A 19,204-nucleotide genomic window follows, 5' to 3' on the forward strand; every position below is an offset into this window, starting at 1 on the left:
ATTAATAGATAAGTATTTTGTATCGTAACGGTGTATGGTATCCAATAATCAACCCAGTAAAGGTTTTTATCTTAAAATAAATCAATGATGAAAGAACAATGTCTAGATTTAATAATTCCGTTTAACGTCACAATAAATAGACATTCAATTCGCCATTTTACAATATGTACAAAGTGTATATAAATAAATAAATATCGTAAATAAATGTATTTATGAGACTAGTTTTGTAGTTTCCACATTTAATATTTTTATACACGTGACTGACGGTTTTCCTTATGATGCAAATAAAATTTTATATTTTTTTTAATTCATCGATATAAAATTTATAGCTTGTAGATTCCGGATCCGTGAACCCTAGGTCAGTTCGATGGTTTTGTAAAGGTGAAGTGAAGGATTAAAGCATCAAATATCAAACTATAAATAAAAAAGTAAATTAAAAATACCGCTCAAGTAAACCTTAAATCTCTCTTAAATTTTTTGCCTGTTAAGGTAATCTTAATTTTCCAGGACAAGTGAAGTTACAAATGGTAACCCATATATAGCTTCCCCAGTTTTAGTAACAACGTTTAGGGACTCACTCGGGAACCTGGTCCGAGATGGTTACATTACTTATTTCACTAGATTAGGGGGCCGCGAAACTCTTAGTTATCTAAAGCCAAAACGACACATAGGCAACCGAGAGGTTATTAACGCAGTTCATATATTGTATGACGAAAGCTCACAATCCAGTGGACGATGCACCGAATCAACTTTTCGATCCTCAAAGAACTCAACATTAAATAGAAGTAAACGTCAACAAATACAAATCCTCAAGTTCTCTGGACATGTCTGTCACATGTAATGAGGACTCAATGGAACGTGGCAAGGCCAAGTGGAAGGCAAGCGATCTCGTGGACGCTCTTAAATAAGATGGATAGATCTCATTAAAGCCACTAAAAACAATAAATAAATTCTCTCATTCCGCCAAACATCGTTCTACACAAAGCGAAAGCAGCAAGGACACCAGAATCGACAGGGTCTTCAACTTGACTCTGTCAAGAATGCACGGCTGAAAAGGAGAAGAAGAAAATCTTGTATGAATTAACTCATTGTTAAATTTTTCTCATTACTTTCATAAAGAAAAAAATACATAATCTATATGTATATGCAACAGATTTTCATCTAAGTTCTCTGACACATTATGAACAGATGAGTATGTTCCTTTCGGTGAGTACAGCTCAACTAAGAAAGAATTTTATGAAATTCCACCAGAAACGGGTTGTTTTGGGCCTTTAATAAAAAATGCATATTTTAAGCCTAGCTATATTTTTTAGGATTTCTAAACTGTCAAAAAGTTATTTTTTAAAATTACACACAAAAGCCACTGCCAGCCACTCAAAGCGAGCGTGTTCCTACTGTACTGGTAAAATTTTGATATTTATAATAGTCTTCAGATATAACAATTTAGCAGAAAAATGGCAAGATGGGGCTTTTGTAAGGTATCTAAAATTTAAAAAATAAAAAGATCATGTCAATAATTTACAAAATATGTCCGTTTTAGATATTGTGTAAAATTAGCATTTTAATCTGCTTATAAAATGTATATTTAGTATTAAAGATTCGTTGAACGATGTGTGAGATGTTAGAATTTCTAAACAATCGAAAATTTGCGCCGTAAATACAATGTCTAGTACCATCCCAGATTATATTTTTGAGAATTATGAACAAATCTTAGCAAACTATAACGTATAAAGTACACAGCACCTGTATTTTTATTTAAGTATTAAAACCTTAGTACAATCTCCTACCGTTGTAATGGTCGCAAACCCGCAAACTTATACTTTTATATATGCATTGAGTGCTTTTTGAGTACATAGCGTGTAAAGTGTGACAAATTGTTAATGCAGTTTTAACTGCTATTGGAAGGAAGAAAAGGAGTAGACGATCTGCCTTTGTCAATGTTGGTCTGTTGTGTATATACGTAACCTTTAAAATAGAGGTAACAAAGTAGTTAATGTAATTAGCTAGTGAGTTTTTTTTAATCAAGTGCAATTAAAAAAAACAAAAGTGGCTTATTATGATATATTTGAAAGTTTTAATTTCCTTTCCTTCATTGTTTTGAAAGAAAAAACTCAAACCACAGTTTTGTTCAAGGGGTTGATAAATAAATCAAGTTCCGAAATAAAATCCATGTGTTTTAAATAAAAATGTATTATGTTCACTCTATAAAAATAAAAAACAGGCAGGCTTGACTTACATCACAATGAAATAACATTTTTTGTTCTTCCAAGTAATTATAAACGTTGAAAACGTTATTCTAGTAACAGATATTAATATTATTTCATAAAAGTTATGTATTAATCAGTCTGTTCAACATGCCTAGTTTGCTTGTTGAGGTGCTGCGGCAGCAATAAAGGCGAGTGCGCGCTGGATGGCCTCAGGTACTGGAGGAGCAGTGGGCAAGTGAGCGCCTTGTGGCTGATAACCGTTCTCATCGGCAACATAGCTCAACTGAATGTTCTGGCCATCATCACCTGGGTATTGAAACTGTCCTTGCACCTCCAAAGCTTCACCATCTCCAACCTTCTTCAAATCACCTTTTTGGTCAGCACTAATGCCATTGCCGGTTTCGAAGGAGTACTGGTAAGAACCATCGCCGTTAATTTGGCTATCTTGTCGCAGGATTGGGATGGGTTCCTGGGCGGACTGCGGGGCAGCAAACGCCACAGCGACAAACAATCCAACGAAAGCCTGTAAAAAAATACATTATAAATCTTCATATCTAGTTGACTAAATTGTAGCAAGGTCTACGGGTTCCGTGATGCGTCAAGAATTCTACTGAACTTGCACTGAATTGCACTTGAATATTTAACAATAACTTTTCAACACTATTACACAACAGACCACTTACAATTGACTTCATTGTTGACAAACTTAAGGTGAATTGATGAAGTAGCTGAATATGTTCCGAGTGACTGATGACATGACATCCTAACAATTTGTCTATTTATAGTGGGACCCATTTACCCACCACCTCTTTAACCAATTTCACAATTTATTGCGAAGTAGCTAAATCTATGAAATAAGTAAACAGTAAATGCATTACCTCGACTTGTATATGTCAACTTGGTACGGCGACGTAACAGTTGTCAACAAAGCAAACGGATATTCAATTTGTACAGTATCGACCTTAACGCAAGCGGTGCAGTATCTCCACCTACAACGTCAATGTTCAGTGACACAACACGCATTCGTCACGTGAGCTTCATTGTAACTAAAATATGATTGTTAACTAATTAGCTGTACAAACAACGCATACAAGCTTACAGAATTCTTAAACGCCTTTGCTTATTCCATGTTTTCTAAATAAAAGGTGTCGTTGCATGGATTTTGCGACAAAAATATAATCTATTCATACTGCTAAAAAAATTCATATTAATTTGTTCGAATGGTTGTTGATTTTGTTGTAGATAAAAAATTATTACATTATATATACAAAACATAACCTGCACAACTAACAACAGCAGGAAAATCATCAAAAATTATTCAGAGATTGAGACAATACTGGCTTTAAAATTTTAATGTCCATTAACCTTAGGTTAAAAATGTCTTTCACAATCAAGTGATATGAGAAACACAGGTAAATTAATACTCGATGTGTTTACAATTATAAACTTATCAAACACTAATGATAAAATATTACTTAGAATGAAAAAGTTTATGCGCAAAAACGTTTAATTATATTTATGACCATACTAAGACAATATAATCAGCATAAATATTAGAAATCGAATGCTAAAACAGCGAAAATACTTCAAAACTGCCTAACTAATATATTGAGGACTTTGATATATTCCTAATGCACTTTAATGTCTTATATATATATATAAATATATATATATATATATATATATATATATATATATATATATATATATACATATATATATATATATAAATATGGAAATTATTTGTTACCCAACTTATAAAAATGGTTTTATACATACTACGGGTTTTTGGTCTTCGTCAAACAACTAAATGATTTTAAAGCAACTTTTGAATAGGAATATATTATCATGGTATTAGTTCTCTAGCTGTACTTTAATTCTTAGAAAGTGATACAATATGCTCTATAATCTTGTAGGCTTCTAATACTTTCAGGCTTTGACGATTTGACAAAAATTTTATTTAACATTTTTTATTATTATAGCTCTTCATTTACATTATCTTTTTCTATGTCGACATGTAATTATTATGTAGTTATATAAATCTATTTTTATCTTTTGTCACTGTTTGGTTTCCTAAAATAAATAAGTACTCAAAATTATCAATGCCATTTTCTCACTTTCTATCAATAGATATAATAATATTTTTTGCAATAATCATTTAGCAAGTATAGGTAATTTCATAATAAAAAATACAGGCAACGTACATCTGCGATATTATGCAATATAATAATCCGTATGAATAGATACTCAAACAACAAAAGATTTCACTGAAATCTGTTATGTAAATCGTATTGTAAGCAGTTTTGAACCAAGAGAATGACTTCGGGCGAATTTTGTTAGCTGGATTAACATCTATTTGTTGGGAGTGGTATGTAACTGAATGATGTATAGATATGATAATTTGATGAAGTCATTTGACATTCTAAACTTTTTGTCAGAATGGTTGGAGAAGTTCTAAGAGTCTACAATAATGGCCTGGGTGTCACTAACGCAATATACGCTTTTTTGAGTGACATTACCAATCTCTTATGTTTGGGTTTATTAATTGCGTAAATTTTCTTTAGAACATTAAATAGCAAACGGCTTATTAAGAAATATATTATGTGATTTCTATCACAATTTAATTAGTGGTGACTTCATAATATTGATGGAACCTAAAGTACGTAGTTAAAACGTAACTTGTTATAAACAATATGTTTTATTAAATTTCCAACGTACTTAGGTTATTAATAATAATGAATAAAAATGATTAAGAGTGTGTCATCGTTTATTATTAATTATTAAATCAAATACTATAATAACAACGGTCACCTTTGTATGCCCTCACCTAACCTTGATATTTTAATGTTATAGTCAAATCTTTAATTTACGTTATGCGTGTATCATCAAGGTGTCGAGTGTGAGGGGTTTATGGCGAAGCAATGATCGTGCGACCTTGACACGAGGCGCGGGGAAAGTGAACCGACCGGTTGTTGAGCAAGCTGGGTCACCGGGTGTACATCATGATCCCATCTGCCAACAGACGCCACTTCGCCGCTCACTCGACGTGCCGCCTGCGTAGGTAGATGCTTCAGGTGTGATTGTATTTTAATAACTTGACCGGTAATCCCATTCAAGCGTCGGTTAATTTTTTGTCAACGCAGTTTTATTTATTTTTCGACAGCGACGTGAAAAAAAAATATTTATTGAAGATATAAAAACTCTTACCGGTTTATTTTGACGCAAATTAACATTTTCATAATTATTTCAATCAAAAAATCCCAAACATTTTAATTAGCATTTTCTGCTTAGTACTTTATACTTTAAATATACTTAGAATACTTTATACTTGAAATATTTATCAAGATATATTTTTTTCGTAATTTTTAATATTCTAAATATTATCAAGATTTTTCAGAACTATCATAAATGTTCCACATTATTTATATCATAATTGAACACCGATAAATCCAAAGACAGTCTATTATTATTTATTTTTCGTTATCCAAAGTAAACTATATAAAACCATTTTCACCTACTATGACTGTGTCTAAATTGACATCATATTCAATTTATATACGTTGCTGTAGCCTAGTTTAGTTAACACAGTACAAAAGGAAAGAGATACGGAATATATGCATCGATTGTTTGTACAAATATATTTTACGGCTAATAAATTATACACCAATCCGATTAATATTTAATGTTAGGACATAAATAAAAAATTTCCATACACCAGCAGATACATTTTGCTTGAAAATATTAAGTAGAGTTAAATAAAAAACATTTTGTCACAACTTTTTAATATTATCAAAAAACGTAGCAATAAAACCGTACATTAAATTATACAGGCTGATTGGATTGATATAAAATATCTCATTTACTATTAATTATGTATGTTACTCCCTGTCAAAAAAAATCAACCGTTTCAGTAACAGTAAATAACGTAATAAGAAAAAGCGTTTTTAAAATTCAGAAACCTAATTATGTAAAAAAAAATATTCATTGTGTATCTGTTCCTGCAGTTTTTATTGCCAGGAGTTATTGGCCTGTCGCATTAATATTTTAGGGCGATCGCTTTATACAGAGTGGTTGGAAATTGGTGTAAAAGCTTTGAAGGTTTGTGCTAAAAAATGAGCTATACCTATTTAACAGTTTTTCGCCTATAACCAATCACCCTCCATAGTTGTAATATATCGTCTTATAGGCCTATAATAAAATTGATATTTTTGTTGCAGAGTTTTAAATAAATTCGTTTCATGCTTAGTAAGTTTTGTACTAGTATAAACCTTTACATATCCCTAGCGTCTTTGTCCGCTTATATTTATAATTTTGATTTAATTCTTAATATTAACGCATTAAAGTAACATTAAAATTAATAATACGTAAAACGCGATTATTTTTATTTTGTATTTATTTATTATTCCGCAATGTTCATCTTAAGGAAGTTTGCATCGCTCAAGATGAATAAACAAATCATTCAATATGTATGCGAAAAACGTTTTAAGTAATCTTGAATAAACCGCGTCTTCGCAGTAATCGACCAAAATCAAGGCCAAGACGCGTACTATTACGTTTTAACATTTTCAGATCAATGTGATAATATTAAACGGTTAACATTCAAGTGCACTAAGCTTAGTCTAGATTTTAACAAGACATGGGACGAATAATTGCAAGATATAGGAACAATTATATTTTATATTTTAATTGTGTATCTTGTCATCGTTTTACATACATTTTAAATACTATATACATTTTAAAACCAAAGTTCTCTTGGTATAAGCCATGCCGATCATGATGACTCATCATCGGCATCATTATTTTAGCTGTAGGAAGTCCTGTGCTGGATACAGGCGTCCATTTCTTTCCCATAGGACCGATTGGCAGCGGCCTTTGGATAGCGATAGCTACGCGTTTCATTCGTTGTTACAACATTAACCGTAATTTCAATTGAAATGTTTTTTTAAGTCAATCATAAAAAAACTGTTTGACTTACACTATAACTGTTTCGCATACTAATAAGCTTTTTATACCTTTCTTTCGGCTTCTTAAAATTAGTAAGTCGTGACTGTGTACGGTATTACAATTCACACCCATGTAATATAACTAGACTATGAAGTAAAATTGAAAAGTTGATTAAACAAAGATTTTTAAAGTCATAATAAAGTTCAGGAATGAAATTCTCTACTACTAAACTGCCTTTTATTAAGGATTTTGCTAAAGTCACGACAACAAAAACCGTTTGAGATTGTTGTGGGCTCTTCTCTGGTTTAGGCGTGTTTGAAACCCTCGTAGCTTCAATTGAAGGATTCCTTTATAAAAGATCGTAGGTCGCAGGTTCAACCCTCGGAATACAATCTTATGTAATTTACACTTTGCACATTAACTATATAGGATTACTACTGCTCACAAACAAGTTTCCGGAGGATGAGCAGCAGCATCTTCACCGTACCATAATACCACATTGCGATCATCAACCGGCCTGCCAAGCTTGGCAATTATGGTATATCTCCCCAAAAATAATATATTAAAAAAAAATAGATAATAAGTTGTTGATCAATAAGAGTTCTGTTAAAAGTTCCTGTTGAATAAACGTATTTCACCTTATCTTATCAAAGATGTATTTGTGGGAGGTCTGTCTTGCTTTGGGCATCTATGGGCTGAAACGACGAAAAATATATGGGAGCTCAATCATATGAGTGGTCACTGTCGTGAAAATTGTTACTGTGTGCATAACAATATAAACAAATAAATAATAAATAAATAATATAAACTATAGAACTATAAATACAGAAAAGTTTGTTTAAAAGTTAATAAAAAGCAGTATAATAAACAATACTTTATTTAATAAAATACTCATAATTCTCTAAATTATGAAAATAAGAATGCTTAAAATCGTTTTACCTATAATTTATAGTAATTGGTACATAATTAAGCCTCAATAGTTTTTATTTAATAAGACATCATTTATTTCACTGGCGCCCGAAAACTCTGCTGTCAGGAATCTGCGGCGGTAAGGTAGCGAGATAATCGAGAGCCTTTTGAATGTCCTGTGGAATAGGTGGCGGAGTTGGGATATGAGATCCCTGGGGCTGAAATCCATTTTCATCGGCTACATATTTAAGCTGGATCACCTGAAGATTAAATAAAAAATAAACCTTAAATAAATGATTACTAATTAAAACAACACATTGATATTTTATTGAAATAAAAGTATGATCATCGGTTTTGACAAACATCATCATCATCATTATTTTTACCATATGGCATCCACTGCTGGACATGACCCTCATCCATTAACTTCCAATAAAACCCATTGAAAGCATCCTTCATCTAGCGTGTTCTGCCTTATGGGTGAACGTTAGGAAGTCCACGCTATAGGTTTCACGCCCTATAGGTTTAGCGTTCAAGATATAAGTATCGCTGTTACCTTAAGGCCCTAACGGTTATCTGTTCAACGCACTACTTGCGTGATCTTACGGTTGTTAAATGTTTTATTTGAAAATATTTGACACAAGATTTAGTATTTTTTTCTGTACATCACTAGAAAAACCCGTATATCACCCGAAAAGAACTAGAAAATCCCGCCTAAAATCATGCCATATACAACAGAACAATATTCTTCGAGTCATATGTTCCTGACTACAGAATATCTATATATATATATAAGAGAGAGAAAGAGAGGGATAAAATGTGCTTAAAATTCTAGACGCACCGAAAAAAAACTTTTTAACTTTATTTCTTATTTCGCCCAAGCATCTAAACTTTCTTTTTATATTAACGTATATTAGTAATATTTCACACAGTAATACAGTTACATGACAAAAATTTACTTGTCAAGATTCAACTCTAAAGTTTTGAGAATAAGAAATGATATCGTTTGGATACGAAATATGAAACATTAAAATTATAGACACTTTGTCCACGTTTGTTAATGTAAACTTATTCTTATGTTGTTGATATATATACTGCGACGTCCGAGCCAAATTTAAAAAGATACGAAAATAAGAAATACCTCTTTTGCAATTCTTATGTATTCTACCAGAAGAGCTTAGACCTAATATACAACCCAGCATTTCATTTGGCACATCCGAAATATGTTTTAACAGAAATATTGATCTGTTCTAAACAATCAATTTAATATTTTTTGACTCTACTGAATTTCTTTATCTGTATTATTATTTGTATATAGCATGCAGAACGAAATACTAGGTAATATTCCTAGAGAGTAACGTTGTTGCTCTATAATCTATTACTGTTTAATTGATGTTAATTAATTAACATATAAAACGGCAGTTGTTAGCTAAAGAAATGATTAGTGATTACTAGCAACCTAAGCCAAAGTCATCTTTCGACCAACTTTCGATGCAACGGCTGCTTAAGCAATTAGAGAGCTAAGCGAACAGAGGCCTAGGTGGCCTAAGTCAAGGCTTCCGAGGCCTAGACTCGAGTTTAGTTACTGGACAGTGATATAAGCCAAGCGCTTTAAACACAGTCAACCGGTCTTTAATCTAGATAATCTATATGATGGTTGCAGTTAAACTCTTCAATAACTAACTTATGAAATTATGGCAAACCGTGTTCGAAAAGTCAATCAAAACCTTAAAGGAGAACCTTTTATTGTCTGCCGTAGAGTACGCTTAACTTCTATTGTTATCATTGTTTTAAATTTTTGAAAATGATAACGCTACAAAAAAGTCGGAACGTTTTTCGAGCAAGAGTATTTAACAACACAACTGTATTCCTTAATCCTGTCTTAGAACAAAAAAAATATTCTTAAATTAGTATCATCAATCATTCGAAGGAAATTTTATCATTACTTAGAAATCTGCGAAATATTTAAGTTACCTGGCCATCAGGAGCTGTATATTGGTACTGTCCTTGTGCAGTCTGCGCTTCCTGTTCCGGTACTCCGAGATTTTTGATATAACCCAGCTCCTCAGCCTGAATACCGTTGCCTGTTTCGTAGCTAGAATTTAAGATTTCAAAATATGTTATCCAAAATTTAATAAATTAATAACGTAATTTCTATAACGCATAGAAAAGGCCCCAAAAAAACCTAAAAGTAATTTTTTGGCGTTTTTCATATCCGATTAAAATTTTCACTGAATTTTAAAAACAAATAAAATAGCAAGGGATAAACTGGAAACTTCACTCTCAATAATTTAAAGTACTAGAAAGGAAATCCGTTACTTTTTACAAGAAGAAAACATTCATAGTACTACAAGTTAAAAACAAAAATCATTTATGTCTACTATTGCGCCCTCAAAAATATATCTGTAAAAGATTTTTTTACGAAAATTAGGCGAAAGAATAAAACAAAAATGTATATGATAAAGAAAAGATAATGCAGATAAAAGATCCATTCGTGCAAAAGACAATACCTAAAACCGTAATAGAAAAATCATATAATAAATATTTAAATTACTTTGCTCTTCAAAAAGACGGATATTAAAAATGGCTGTATTATACTCTACAATTTAGACAGAAGTAAAATGACCAACAATATCAAATACACTTTATAGGGAACGGAAAAAAGTAAAAGCTTGAGTAATAAAAAACGCCAAAAAACATTAACAAATTTGCGAAGAACCGATAATAATATTATAATAATCCTTTAATTTTCTTTAACGTAAATTACTGAACATGCTCAAAAAATATTATAATATCCCACTCTAATGTTGATTAGATCATATTTATTCTTATTCGATAACAGAGAGTTAGCTGAATTGTATGGATACCATTATTAGCGGATTTCTAAAGAAAATAATAAGAGTACGCTCCGAGGCGATTTGTTTGTCAAAGATATAATGAAAAACAATCCTTTACGAAGTATTTCCAATGGGTAGTATCATGTATATAGTCTTCTGTTAATAAACTAGGGTGTACTCTTTATCGTTATCTTTGACTGTGCCTCATATGGATTGCAGGACATCATCACATCATCAGCCCTTACTGAACTGCAGTAATTGTAAAAATACTTTACGACATTAGGAACACTAAACTGCACATTATGATACGAGCTGCTAACATTGCATATGATATAGAGATGGCTAGGTAAGTTTGTAGCGATGAATTAATTCGGGCCAAGTAAAAATTAAATCGGATACCAGTTATTATGAATCATCTTCACAATACAATAAAAATAAATTTGCTTTTTTTTGACAATTATCTAAGTAATGGCTGATTACTCGATATCAAAAATTCATAATTCAATAACAATAATAATTAAGAGATTAAAATAGCAACAAGAATTTATTTTTCGGTATTTAAAATTATTATTAAAATCCAATTTCAGTATTTATATCTGCAAAAAGAGTATTTAGTCATAATTGTAAAAGGTTTAAAATAGTGAATGTAAACCCGTTTGACAGCAAAAAGGTTTAAAGCTTTTACGTTCACCTATTTACGCTGTATAAAGCGATCACTCTGAAATAAGTCAAAGTAAATATTATTTTCTATGGGAATTTGACAGGCCTGTAACTTCTTGCATTAAAAACTCTATAATGAAAAACAGTAGAAAATAATTAATGTGTATCTGTAGAAATCCAAGCTTTGGAAACATTTTTTCTTGCTACATTATCATTACAATATTTATCATTTTTGAAGCCGGTAATGTTTGCATAGGGTGTACCATACATTAATTGAAAGTAAGCTATATGTCCACCCCTTTAAAGATTTTACGACTATAATTAATCACAATGTATACAAGCGTAAATGATACAATAATATTATTAATATTGAAGAGAAGACAAAATAATTGAATTATATTATTAGTAGATGCATACCTCCATTTATAAGATCCGTCTGGATTTTGGACGTGCTCTTGTCTGATAATGGGAATAGGTTCTGTTGTGTAGAGCTGTTGTTGTTGATATACAGGTGCCGGCTGGAAGGGCTGGAAACTGACCACATCGGCCGATGCCACGCCCAAAATTATAGCAAAAACCACCTGAACAAAAAAAATTACATATATTTCGTAAGCACCTACATAAACACTATTTCCAAATATTTCGTTTATACAATGTCTATTATAATAATATCAAAACTATTAAAATATATGTTGTTTTTTAAAAACTTATTTCTTTTTTCCAATGTGGGAAGTAAAAAAAATTTGCTATTTTATTTATTAGAAAGATCATTAAAGTTGGTGGGCAAACGAAAATACAAAGTAAAACTGAACTTGATTCTTACAAAACGCATGTTGACTCAGCACAATAATTGCAAGATGAATCCAGACGAAGAGCAAGTGCAGGAATGATGCAGCTTGTGTAAACCCCCGGTATTTATACGCAAAACTCCAGCAATTTAAAAATATTGCAACGGATATATGTTCTTTATTACAGTTTTCAACAAAAAAGTTTATAATAATGGATCTCATATAGAAGATATTAAGAAAATATACAAGAAAGCACTGAGATTAACTAGAGAATTCCGGGCTACACTCGATGGGCGAAAAACATTGAAACAAATCAATAAAAATTAATTAAAAACTGAACAATAATATCTCATAAAACTTGAACAAAATTACGTTGGAAAGGAAATGTCTTTAGAATTGATACTCTCTTAATAGTTGCTGTTACACTTTTGTATCAATTGAATTTTAATGAAAAAATCAACCAAAGTACCAGTTAAAAAAATTGAACTTATCATCAATCTTAATTGAAATTAAAAATTAGGTGTCGCAAAATAATCTTTCGTCTAAACATTTTAGAGCTTTATTAAGAGAAAAGAATGGTTTATTACATATGTTTACAGACTTTGCAAAAATATTTTTAAAAGAAATTAACGGCGTTGAAACTAAAACGTTCTTAGTAAATATATGATTTTTTTTCTTATCATAAGTTTTTCGTCTTTTTAAAAAATATATCCATAAATCTAAGGATATTTAATATAATAACGATGTCTGCGGCTTAGTGCACATATCCTAGCCATCCTAAACAGCCTGTTAAAGAACATAATACAGATAATGTTAACATGGGTATAATTCAATAATTGACTTTTCTTAGCATATAAAACTAATTAGTAGTACTTAATAAGTAGCTTATAATTCAAAAATTAAAAAAGGAAACTTTTAAAAAGTTTTATGCGGAATCTTATAACGATGTCGTCGTGTCAAACATTACGTAAAGGAAAATCGACAAAGGCAGACTCAAGTAGAAGACTCATCATGGCAAGCAGATCTTTAAAAACCAGTTGCATGAGTTCGTATGTGACATACTTCAACAAGTATTTTTTTACAGAAAAATTTATTGATGTTGCTACATCGGAGCTTTATGCATAATAACAAAATACTTTTCGTTGACTTTTATACGCTTCTGTTCCATTATTACGTATTTTATTAAAGTATTATGACACTTCAGGTGCGTTGAAAAATATACAAGTTACAGAAAATAAGATTTTGATGGTCAAGACGAATAAAGAATCTAATTAAACTTTTCGGACATAACTCTTCCGTTTGTATTTTTTATCTGATTTTTGTATTTTGTATTAGTTCAAAACATTTAGTGATGACTTAAAAATAAACAAAGATTAAGTATAATTATAAACAATCCGACTTTTAAAATATTGAAACATCAGAAAACATTATTAAAGTCCGCAGTTTTTTAAATGATGAATTTTAAACTTAAAACGAATTGAATTTTAAACGTAAATATTAAAATATAATGCAATGTTAGATATTAGAAGAAGTTAGTGCCTAAATTACTACATATATTGGTCAACAAAGATAAGCTTTGTTTTTTAATGACCTAACTATAAAATAACGCAGAAAAAAAAATTTGTTATGCATTTATTCATAAGCAATTTTAATAAAAATTTATGAATTGAAAAAATTATAAAAAAACTAAAGCAATCTTCTATTTTGACTGAATCATTTTGTAGTCTATAATATGGGTCTTTTTCTGGATCATATGGATATCTAACATCATTTGGTCTGTATCCGTTATATTATCCATAATTATTGTATTTGTTTCGGTAAATATAAGGTCCACTTTGTTATAAAATGAATTGTCACCTTTTGGTGTTTTAATTAACGAAGATATAACAACCGTTCCATCAGCTGCTATACGAAAACTTAACGGCCCAAATCCGGTAAATTGACATAATGTTAAAGCACTAATCGCTTAGATAAAGCAGAAGTTATTTTGCACTTTTTATTGTAAGTTTTGCATTTGATGAACATTTCTGAGAATTTTTGTCTCCTTCACTTGTTAATAGAAACAATTCGACACCGTCCCATTAAACGGCTCTGTTCTGAAAAAAGACAAACGCTTCATTAATCGTGACACTTTTCCACAGCACGATGTACTACCATACATAGATGCAGTGAAAACCTAAACACGGTAAAATCATAGTAAGTTCTTTTTGGGGATTTGATTTGATATTACCGCATTCTTAAATTCGACCACAGAAAGAAAATCTATAATTTTGCGCTAAATTACGGTGACTAACCTGTACCTTTTGGTAACTCGGCCGCAGTTTCTTGAATCACCTATACAGAAATAACATCAAAGGCGGCATATTTTTGCACCTATGCTTGAAGTCATAGAAGATTGGGCTCACCTAAATATGCAATATTTAGGTTCGGATTTTGGTTAAAGTTGTTGGGCTCCGTATACTCCGTATGACATAAATGAAACCTATTTTTTCGACTTCTTGGAGAACCTTTTATTACAAAGGATTTACTACCCCTTTGTTACAAAATATTCTCTGGGTATTATTTAATATTAATTATAAATTTTTGTAATCGAACTCTGAAAAATTTTACTTGTAACGCTTTAGTGAACTCACCATATTCATCTGATAAATAATCGATTTGAATTAGTATCCCTTCAGGTGAAGTGTAAGCAAATCAGCCTTCCTTAACCTAAGATGATTATGATTATAATTTGCGACCAAGCTACAACGATCTTTATATGCATTCCTCAACTTATGTATTTCTGTTTATTGAAAAATTTATTATCGATCGATCTATCTTTGTGCCTTAGAGTCAATTAAACAACTTGAATCGTAAATATTTATAACTAATTCGCAGCTTTTCAACCAATATCAGGCGCCGAAAACAGCACCAAAAACAAATCAATCGTAAACAGTCATCCACTTTATTAGTATATTATATTTTATAGATAAGTTTGTGTAAAAAAAGTAAATCTCGACAATCGTGTATTTTTCTGTTATGTAATGAATAATAAAAACCAAAAAATTACATAAAAGATGTATAGTATATTAGTACTAGTTACGATTGTAGTATTACTTACAATTCTACCGAGTGTTAGCTATTAAATAACAGCCTTAAAAATTATAACTTATTACAATAAACAGATACAACTATTTACTAGGCAAAGTCCTATACTATGGTGTAGCAGCACCTCTTACAATCCTAGGAATGAGTGGATAATGTAATTAAATCATTAATAGATTTTACCAGATCAGATGAAGTAAAAATTTACTTAACTTGAACACGTGTACATATGTGATTACCGACATTTTTCACATAGACGTCTGTTAAGTATCAGTTTTCATGAAACTAAATAATTTTTTTGATTGTAGAGTAAAATAATGATGCGTAAATTTATGAGGTTGAAATTATTTAAAGTAATCTTATGATAATATACAAGAGATGGCATAGACATGGAGTATATTTTTTTTTGTATTTTTTAGGTATTCTAAGATTACTTTATGTTAGTACTTAGACGACGTTGTGTCTTAAGTCTATGCATTATCAACGAGAACCTTCTTAGAGAACGAGAATCTTTTGTATTAAAGAAACTTATATCAGTGTTCAAAAATCGGTCTTAACCTCCTTCCGGTCTAAAAACCGCTTTCATTACTGTTTTAATTTAATAAGAAAAAATACACATTAAGTCAATGCTCGTGTTACGAAGAAATGACGCTGCATGCAAAAAATTCCCTTAATGAAAGTGCTATACTCTTCCAATTGGAATGGGTTGCACAGAGTTTGGAAACTCAAAACTCGGCAACCGAGCTTCAACGCAACCGACTTGCCACTTTCTGAAATTTTCAAGATTATACCTAATCAACTAGTTTAATGTGTTAATTAATTCCATAACTACTTTAATACATACTTTTGTTTACGTTAAGTAATACATTGATGAAATTAATTCAAAATATACCGAACTACTTCTTTTAAACAGTTAGCAATGGTAGTCCAACAGTAGCGGACTAACACTTGCGATTGCAGAAGATGGTCAGTGTCCTCTACGTACCATAATACAACTATATTATTGTATACCCCCATAGACGTTTTTGGTGGAGGCTTTGCCTTGTAATGGGCGTCTATCGGCTGATATGGTGATGTTCTTTTGACTTTTCCAACATCTATATATTCATATTCTTACCGTGATATCCAACAGTTGATACTTAATGCACTTTACCTCAATGTGCATCATAAGTCATGTAAAGAAACAAGTGTGGCTATCCACAAAACACCATATATGTCATCTCGATGAAGATGGCATATAACACTTATGTTACTCATAATTTACGAATTTCTTTCACATTAACTGTAGAAAAAAACCAAACACATAGTATAGTCAAATCAATAAAAAATTAACTTCGCAAAAAATCTTTAATGAAAGCTATCTGCGGAGAATCTTATAACAATTCGACAGCTATAATATTAATTTAAGTGTTTTTCAAGTTGACCTCGTCATCGCCGTGCATAAGAACACCTGCTGTTAAAAGATTTTGTATTATTTAAAACTGACTGGTGTTTCACAATTAATAATCGAAACTTATTGATTTCCATGCAGATATCTTCCATACACAAATCTTGTCTATACAATGCGAGTCATATTCATTAAATAATATGTCACTCTTCCTTTACGTATAGTTCGTACGCAATCAAAGATTTTGACTATTTTACCGCATAAGGTATGAAATTTGAATACGTGTCGGAACTTGTGAAAGCATGCACAACTTGCGGCTAGTGGATATATTCCCAATGACAATATCGAACTGACCCTCCCTTGACTCTAATATCGAACTCATCAATACCGGTTTTTATGTTAAACTTTTAAACATAAATACAACATACAGTGTAATTTTTTTTTCCATCTAGACAATTTGTATTACCGAAAAAAATGTAGATAAGGTAAAATTTGTATAAAATAATAGCAGAATTTTTCTAATTCACACACTATACTCGTATGTAAATATAAGGAAATGCCGGAACTGAATGAGTATATATTTTTTATTTTTATTTTAAAATATCTTAACATATGATAACAACCAATGGCCCGGCCATGGCGACATCTTTTTATTCACATTATAACAGAAATTTACAGTTTTATTGTAAAAATAAAGTTGGAAGTTTATCAACGCAAACTTGTAATATTTTTTCATATTTTCCTTGTAAGCTTAAAACCATCACCTTCAGTATCTCAGTACGTATTTTTTGTATTATTTACTATTTACTTTCGTTTTAAAACCATATACATACACACATATTTGTTGACCGTAGAAAAATTTTACTCTTTAATTTAAAATTTCTCTTAGTTTCTCTTTAAATAAATTAGATTCTTTAGTATTATCGAATATTTTTTTTATTAATACAAAGTGTCCAGTATTAACTAGCCAGAGCATCTCACGTTGAGCACGTGTTAGTTGTGTAATCCTTTCTAAAAATATTAGATTATACTTATGTAATAACGTGAAATGTTGATCAGATTTAAATAAAACTAAACACAAAAAAGAACTCCTAAAAGTTACTTACGTTGTAAATAGTGACAGCTGTTACAATGATAAATTAAGTTTAATGTTATTGTTATAAATGTAACCTAATGTTACGTCCACTAAACCAGGTAACAAAATTCTTAAATATAAAAATTGACTACATTATATTACTTAAAATGTAAACACTTTACTATAATAAAAACCTTGAAAGATGAATCAGGCAGTTTGCGTCCGTTGATAATCGCCGACATACCGACGATTCTCTTGATTCATTGTTCCCGGAGTTGACACTGAGGAACGAGTCGCACTGAAGATGTGTGCGATATGAACAAGACACGCTATTAACATATTAAATAACATAGTTTTAAAGTATGCGAAGTATACGCCTTAATTTTCACTCTGACGTGATGTAAACGATAAAAATCAATAGCATTTTTTAATACTTTAATTAAAAAATTACGTGGAACTTGGCTTTTGTATTGGCATTTAGTAAGTAAAACTTGTTAGCAAATATAGTATTATACGTAGTTCAGAAATATAAACGTTAAATGTGTGCACCGCCAATAATATTGACTAAAATGTTTACGTAGTGACTCGATAATGGGAAATCGCAGTCCTAAATTTCACCTTAGCAAAATGGTGTATAAAAGATGCACATCTCCCAAGACAGAACTTATCTCACGCTGTGATATCTTAAACATTAATTGAAACACTAAAAATATTTTTGTATAGATGAAACATTTTTCAACAATATTCAGATTTCTTACACCAATATTACTAATCCACGTTAGCTGGGTATCACCAAACATAATCAATTTTAAATAAATTGCAATTAATAACTTTAGATAAAATAGCGGACCGTCCTTGATCTAAGTTCCGTCCTTAATTGGTAAAAGTAAACAGAATAGTCGTTATTTACGAACATAATTGCAGAGCATTTATTTTAACTTTTATTAAATGAAAAGTTACAGGAAGGAAAATGTGTACATTCCGTCGATACCTTTCTCATTGGATTTAATGTAACATAAAAAGCAATATATTTATTATTGTCAAAGAGATGGGGCTCGTAAACTGTGTGTTGTTACATCGGTGAAGCGTGAAAACATTCCCACAATTTTTAATAATTCTGTCCGGAGAAATTACGCTGAATTTTTAAAGGGTTTAGTTGTTGTGAGAATCATGAAAAGAACAGTATGTTTTTAAATTGTTAATTATTTATTTTTTCCGCAACGGACACCGAATACATGATCTTTTAATGATTCATAACAATGAAAATTTCTTAACTTTATATCATGTAATTTTCTGCTTAATCATGATAAAAA

At 30.8% G+C, this 19,204-nt stretch overlaps 2 protein-coding genes across 3 annotated transcripts; both read right to left on the minus strand.

The window, feature by feature from the left end:
- Positions 1-2,204: 2,204 nt before the first annotated feature.
- On the minus strand, positions 2,205-2,944 carry LOC137930938 (endocuticle structural glycoprotein SgAbd-8-like). Its single transcript, XM_068774305.1, has 2 exons — positions 2,891-2,944; positions 2,205-2,730 (listed from the first exon to the last, which is right to left on the minus strand). Exons 1-2 carry the CDS (start codon positions 2,900-2,902, stop codon positions 2,359-2,361), a joined length of 384 nt encoding a protein of 127 aa, XP_068630406.1. The 5' UTR covers positions 2,903-2,944; the 3' UTR covers positions 2,205-2,358.
- Positions 2,945-8,083: 5,139 nt separating this feature from the next.
- LOC137931274 (endocuticle structural glycoprotein ABD-4-like) lies at positions 8,084-18,136 on the minus strand. Of its 2 annotated transcripts, none has more exons than XM_068774703.1 (4): positions 18,086-18,136; positions 11,975-12,138; positions 10,035-10,155; positions 8,084-8,320 (listed from the first exon to the last, which is right to left on the minus strand). In XM_068774703.1, the coding sequence occupies exons 1-4, from the start codon at positions 18,131-18,133 to the stop codon at positions 8,159-8,161; spliced, it is 495 nt and encodes a 164-aa protein (XP_068630804.1). In that variant the 5' UTR covers positions 18,134-18,136; the 3' UTR covers positions 8,084-8,158. The 2 variants fall into 2 exon arrangements, with proteins under 2 accessions (XP_068630804.1, XP_068630805.1); XM_068774704.1 differs by lacking the exon at positions 18,086-18,136 and adding an exon at positions 12,381-12,436.
- Between the last annotated feature and the right edge of the window lie 1,068 nt (positions 18,137-19,204).

The sequence above is a fragment of the Battus philenor genome, unplaced genomic scaffold (genome assembly GCF_028537555.1).
Source record: "Battus philenor isolate CCGP_79_NKW_IND1 unplaced genomic scaffold, ilBatPhil1.0.hap1 SCAF_7, whole genome shotgun sequence".
Lineage (NCBI taxonomy): Eukaryota > Metazoa > Arthropoda > Insecta > Lepidoptera > Papilionidae > Battus > Battus philenor.